This window comes from Nicotiana tabacum, chromosome 22, assembly GCF_000715075.1.
Source record: "Nicotiana tabacum cultivar K326 chromosome 22, ASM71507v2, whole genome shotgun sequence".
NCBI lineage: Eukaryota > Viridiplantae > Streptophyta > Magnoliopsida > Solanales > Solanaceae > Nicotiana > Nicotiana tabacum.
In genome coordinates this window covers 230,174,048-230,181,373 of record NC_134101.1, presented here as the reverse complement: position 1 = coordinate 230,181,373, position 7,326 = coordinate 230,174,048, and the positions used below count along the sequence as shown (strand labels likewise).

Here is a 7,326-nt window from a genome sequence, read left to right as displayed (position 1 = left end):
GAGTTATTTGACTTGAACATCACGAGAGAGGACATTAACTTCTTCCGTCCCACTTTTAAATAGTTGAATAGAGTTATGAATTGACAAAAATAATTTTTTAAAATACGATTACACAATAAATTAGATTTAAATTCTTAAAAAGTGCGAGTCTGCGTTTGGAACCGACTAATTTTTAAAACAAATTTGCAGAAAATAATACAAAATTTAAAGGTGCTCAGTGGTTTAAAGGAAAGACGGAAGCGGAGGTAGAGCCAGAATTTATAATTTATGAGTTCTAATCATAATTTTTTTGCTTACTTGGTTATGGATCAATTATTTATTCATATTAAAAAAGTTTTAACAAAATTATAAATTTTGAGTCAAAACTATTGAATTCTGCTAACTATAATTGTTGATAAATACAACGTTATATCTATCATAAAATGGGCATTAGCACTAACCACAAAACTAGTTAAGTCCTATGAATTTCTACTTCAGTACTAATAGAAATTAAATAGAATTAAATTTAGATTATATGTAAGAAATGAACATATACTGATCATTTAGCTACCTAAACATAATAATATATGTACTGTAAGTCTGTTTCCAATTCTCGATAATTTGGACACCTCGAGTCCATTCATTTCGTGTTGGAGTTCCACTAATAATAAAGGCAATTCGGCCAAAACCGACTGCGGCCAACCAATCGAAAAACCGATCGAAGTCGGCCGGTTTTTCAAAATATTTTATTTTTTAATTTTTTTTTACGAAATCGATCAACTTCGGTCGGTATTTTTTTGCGGAAAAATATTTTGAAATCCCGCAAAATTTATTTTTTAAGAAATCGGCCGAAATCGGTCCGTTTTTCATATAAAATAAATTAAAACTAATATTCAAAAAATTATTTCAGTCAATTATTTTTAAAAAACCGACCGACTTCGATTGGTAATTTTATATTTTTAGTAAAATCGACCGAAATTGGTGGGTTATTTCGCGCAAAAATAAAATTAAGGAGTACAAATAAATTAAAAGAAAGTCCTAAACCAAAATGTACCAATAGTCTAGTGGTAGAATAGTATCATGCCACAATACAGACCCTAGTTCAAGTCCCAGATGGTACATTTTTTAATTGCATAATTAAAAATATCGACCGAATTCGGTCGAAAAATACCGACTAACTTCGGTCGATTTTTTTCGGCAATTTTTTCTTTTTGGGTCATTTGTGAAAATTAATTTACCGACCGAAATCGGTCGGAAATTGCGACCGACTTCGGTCGGTATTTTTTACCGACCAACATATTTTCGACCAGTTGAAGTCGGTCGGAAATCAGTCGATTTTTTCAGATTTTCGACCGATTTCGATCAGTATTTCTGGACGGTTTTAGGCAGTTTTCTAGTAGTGTAATGATAAGTATATAATGGACCGAATAAAATGAAACTATATAAAAAGTAATATAAGTCATAATAGTTAACAATTTAAAATATATAAAAGGCATATGAAAAAATCATGTCAAAGAAAAACTTATTTGACTCTCGAAATTCAAATTTCGCCACATAAATTCAGACGCGGAGTAGTTTTTTTATGGTAAAAAACTATTTATACTATTACTATTGTATATAAATTAATTTTTTAAACATTATAGTATACAATTTTGGCTAACCACTTCTATTGAGAGAAGAAAAAGGTTTGTATACGTCATATGGCAGAAGAAAATGTATTGAAGACAAAAATACATTTGAAAACATATACGGCGCTGCAAAAATTATTTTGCTTTCGTATGACAAACTTTAACAACCAGCCAGCTTAGCTTTTCATCAGTCACATCATGAGTGATGAGACTTAGAAAGAAAGTAATTTGTCCAAAATAATAAAAACCTCAAAGTAAAGCTTATTACTGACACAACGGATTCAAAATTTAAATATAATAGGTTTATATTTTACATATATATTCATACTTAGTATCGAAAATTATGTGTTCGATTGAACCGGTAACCGAAAGATTACATCCGCCCCTTCTTATTGACCAAGGATGGTGATGGAATAAATAGGATACCTCCATATTTAATCAAATGTCTAGAATTCGAGGTTTTGAAATAAAAAAAATTCCAGTAAGGAGCGATTCTTCTCTTAAAGAGTCTTATGCGAAACAAAACTAAATTAATTAGGGTCCCAATATAAATATCGAATACCGAATGAAAATCCCACTATGGAAAAACACTATTATCGCCCCTCCTATGCATGAACGAATTCGTGAACCACATGTTAAGCCATATGAATCAGATGGCCTTTAATATATTTCCTTTTACGAGCACAAAAAACAAAAAGATTCAAAAATCAGACATTTCCAACTTCCATAAAACATTGCAAATACCAAAAAGAAAAAAGGTAAATATTCTTGAATTTAAGTTATGTATATACATTAACAATACAAAGATTTTATTTACGGAGTAATCAGTTTGCTTTATAAGCGACCTAATTATATCAAATATTACTCCCTCCGGTCCACAAATAAGTAATCAATTTGTTTTTTTATTTTGGTCCAAAATAAGTGTCCATTTATATAATCAAGAAAAAATTCAATTTATTTTTTCAAAATTACCCTTATGTACGTATCCCTAAAAAGTCATTTAATCCTCACATCTGAGAACAGAAGTAAGTGTTACTATAACTATGGTGCAACATTTAATAAAGGGTAGTTTAGTCACACTAACTATTTTTTTCTAGAATTTAGTATTTTCTTAATGGGTGTGCATTTGTCACTTATTATGGACCGGAGCGAGTTAATACATAAATCGTGAATTTAATATTCCTAGTTCTGTCTTTTGTCCCTTATCCTAGCGAAGAAACAAAGCAACAAAAAAATAACTAGAAAGAAGAAATCATAAGAGGAATAAAAATTTCTATAACACCTACCATAAGGCAAATTAATATTATAAAGTCAACACAAAAAATGTGATTTACATTTCTCAATTGTTTACTCGTAAGTAGAACAGACCCACCTCATTCAACCTTTGACCAATAAATCAAACCAAAAAAACGAATATTTCCTATCATATTAAAATATTAGGGTTTTGTCTAGACTTTACAAAGTCTTTATTCCTATTCTTCCTTTACGTTCTCCATTCAAACTTTACATATATAATAGCCGCTTTCTCTTACCACTTTTATTATTATATATATACTTAAACTTATATTCTTGTTCATATATACTTAGATTCTTGTTTTATTTTGGAAGAAGAATTTAATTATTTGTAGACAAAAATATGGAAGAAGTTGAGATACCACAATATTTTCTATGTCCGATATCACTTATGATAATGAAAGATCCGGTGACGACGGTGACCGGAATAACATACGACCGGGAAAGTATCGAGATGTGGTTGTTAACGGCGGAGGAAGAGGCGGAGGAGGAAGCCGAGGCGGTGACGTGTCCGGTGACAAAGCAAAAATTGCCTAGAGACACTGAGTTGTTGACACCAAACCATATGCTCCGGCGACTTATTCAAGCTTGGTGTATTGCTAATGCAAGTAAAGGGATTGATAGAATTCCAACTCCTAAATATCCTCTTGACAAATCCCATATGCTTCGACTCGTCCGTCAGGTAAATGAGTTTAAATTCTATGCATTGAAGTGTATGATAATGTTTCATAGTGTGCAATATTTTATAACAAGCATGATCTGAGTTTGAACGCGTTCCAGTTAAATTCCATAAAAATATAATATCGGTGACATAAGTACCAGAAAAATCATAGAAGTTCTTGGAAAAACTTATGGCTTGTGCTATGAATATGTGGCAAAACGGATCCTCCGTGTTGCCGGAAAAACTGGAGCTCATAGTAAGTTCTTCTTTCCATTAGGATGGATCCTCCGTGTTGCCGGAAAAACTGGAGCTCATAGTAAGTTCTTCTTTCCATTAGGATGGATGGATCAGAGGGATGTTTAATAGCGTGAAAATTCTTCGCTGTGAGAGTGCATAAATTATTTGCACTATCATATTATATTATCCATAGTTAACATATAGTATATTGTTTATAGCAAATATGGTTTGATAACTTGAAATACAGATTAATAATCTATTTTAATTGGTTAAATTACATTGATGTATAGTGTAAAATATTTTGTACTGACAGTATATATAACGTATATCCCAGGTGAATAATCATCAGATTTGTATTGAAGCATTGAGGAAAATTGAAGCTTTGGTGATTGAGAATGAGAAGAACAAGAAATGCTTAGAAGAAGTTGGTGCAATTAAGGCTATGGTTTCTTTTATTGTGAAAAGTTTTAAAGAAAAAAAACTAATCAATGGTCTTGAACATGCTTTGAGAATTTTTCACCTAGTTTGGAGCCCAACAACTAAAAATGAGCAACTTGTGAAGGAAAATCATGATCTAATTGAAGCTATTTTATGGATTCTAAGGAGTGAAATGATGAACAATAATCAAGTTATTATCAAGACTCATGCAATGATGGTGTTGAAAAACGTCATAGAGATCTCGAGTTCAAATCTTTTATCAGGGTTACAACCCGAGTTTTTTCAAGAAATGGTAAATATATTACGAAAAGAAAGCAAACATCACATCTCTCAACAAGCAACAAAAGTAGCACTACAAGTGCTAATAGATACTTGCCCATGGGGAAGAAACAAGCATAAAATCATCGAATCGGGAGCCATTTTCGAGCTAATCGAGCTTGAATTATGTAACACAGAAAAAAGGGTTAGCGAATTAATATTTTGTATATTGGCTCATCTATGTACCTGTGCTGATGGGAGGGCGGAGTTCTTGAAACATGCAGCTGGAATTAGTGTTATTACTAAAAGGACACTTAGGGTTTCTTCAACTACAGATGATTGTGCAATTCAAATTCTTGGATCAATTTCCAAATTTTCTGCTACAAAAGAAGTGTTGATTGAGATGTTGAGAGTTGGAGCTGTTTCAAAACTTTGCATGGTAATTCAAGCAGATTGTGAAGATTATTTAAAGAAAAAAGCTATGGAGATTTTGAGGACACATTCTTATGCTTGGGGTAATTCTCCATGTATACAAATTCATCTCTTAACTTGATATCCAAGATAATAGAGCCCTAAAGTGGGTCGTTTGGTAGGCGGACTAAATTATCCCGAGATTATATTCCTAGGATTATAATTCTTGGACTAATTTATGCCATCTGGAATGTGGGATAAAATAATCTCAAGTTTGATGGGATTTGTATTGTATTTGATTGACGGTCTAAATTTATTCTGGGATAAATTTATACCGTCAACCAAACAATATAAATTTAATCTCACATCTTATCCCACTTTATTCCGCGTACCAAACGACTAAATTCTTTGATTATTCTATTCATTTCTTTTTTTAATTATACTTGTATAAACACAGAAAGACTCTAGTTTCTTTATTTCTGTATAACAATTCTAGTAAGGATAATATGATAGTAGGCTAGTATGTAGTCCTGAGTGTTTTTTCCTATTCCAGTAGTAATGTTAGTCTTATTTTCTAATATTATTAGATTTCTATTACTATGTGCTGGTCTTTTCGCTTCATTTTCCTAATATTTTGTTGTTACTATTTGTTACTGTTGTTTTCTTTTCATCTATACTTGAGCCGAGGGTCTATCGAAAACATCAATTTAACTTTAAATCCTAAATCCGCATCTGAATAGCGATAAAATAAACAAAATACACACAAATTGATCCGAACATTACCGCCACTAACAGCTTGTTTGGATGATTGTTACTTATTTTATTGTATCGTATTGTTACTTTAAATACAATGTTTGTTTTGATTGTTACTTAAATTTTATTGTATCGTATCGTTAAATCCGTCGTTACATAATAACAAAATGTGCCACTTTATGTAACGACCGATTTCGTGTGGTCGCGTCGTTACCTTGTCTTTTTCTCTCAATCTCACCCTTTATTATTATTAAATTATTTTATTTTATCATTTACCATATCTTTTTATATAGTAATTTTACCTTGCATCATGATTTTTCCTTATAATATTTCAAGTTTATTCTTCATAATACTGGTACGTGATATCATGAAATGATGGCAAACGACACAATCTATCCAAACATTGTATTTATTAAACGATACAATACAATACAGTACGATACGATACATTATGAAACGATGCGTAACAACCATCCAAACAAGCTGTAAAGGTTTTTGAACAAAGCAAATGTTTGCCTTTTTCGGTTTCTTTTACGTAATTGATTTGGAGTTTATTCAACATAGAGAGCCCGTTTTGTAACCATGCATAATTAATATAATTATCGTTTTCACTACCCAAAAAGAAAACCGAAGTTAATACACTTGTATTTCTCATCTTCACGTCATTAGTATCGTTGTTATTATAATTCATGCTTAATTAGCAGATAGACTAAGCAAATGGAAATACATCAGAGATTATGAAGTTTGAAGAAGACCAACTCAAAGTTATCTAAGCCAGAGGTTTATTAATGGGAAACTACTAGCTATATATGTCCATTTATAAGTAGCTTATTACAAAAATTGATCAATTCATAAAATATTATTAATATTAGCCAATTATTATCAATATAAGCCAATTAGTTATTTGTAGCCAAAAAAGGTTAATTTTTTGCTTTCTTTTTAGTGGTGTTATTAGAATTGATTGGGTACATCTTAAGGAGTTTGAATATCAGTTTTGGGATGATTTGGTGGAGTTTTGAGGTGGTTTGAATTGAAAATTCGAAGTAGAAGAGGAACTAGAAAAAAATGATATGTGTATTATTTGTGCATCACATATGTGTCATATTTGTATCAAATGAATATCACACGTATATCCATGTATACCTGTGTGTGAGATACATGCGTGATACATGTGTCGCAGAAGATTTTTTTTAGCTTGACTTTAACTACGAATTTGGATACCAAATCAGTCAGAACCACCTCTAATCTTCCTCAAATTTTGTTTATTGACTAATCTATATGTTTTCAATGAATTTCAACCATATCCATTGGAAAAAAAAAGTCTTTTTTTGCTTGGAATTATATATATATATTGAGTTTCATCACCTTATTCGCCACCTCATCCATGAAATTTTCTTTTGTCTTGCATCTAAGGTTGCTAATCACGCTAAAATATAAGGAAGGAATCTTTGCGTGTGATTCTTGGAGAGAAAGAACCTTATTTATTTGGGTTTTCAATTTTTATACGTGTTTGGCTAGTTTTGGTAAGTCTATAATTAATGGCTATAGGTTGGTAAGTTGGGACTTATTTGGGATATTTCTGGTAAAAATTGCACGGGGCGCCCTATTTGGTCGCCCCCATTTAACCTATACCCATTTTTTTAAAAAAAGTTTTAACTTGTTACCCAC

General features: G+C 31.4%; 1 protein-coding gene across 1 annotated transcript; it reads left to right on the top strand.

The window, feature by feature from the left end:
- The first annotated feature begins 3,169 nt into the window (after positions 1-3,169).
- LOC107830235 (E3 ubiquitin-protein ligase PUB23-like) lies at positions 3,170-5,502 on the top strand. The gene is made up of 2 exons (XM_016657737.2): positions 3,170-3,582; positions 4,133-5,502. Exons 1-2 carry the CDS (start codon positions 3,244-3,246, stop codon positions 5,045-5,047), a joined length of 1,254 nt encoding a protein of 417 aa, XP_016513223.1. The 5' UTR covers positions 3,170-3,243; the 3' UTR covers positions 5,048-5,502.
- Positions 5,503-7,326: the final 1,824 nt, after the last annotated feature.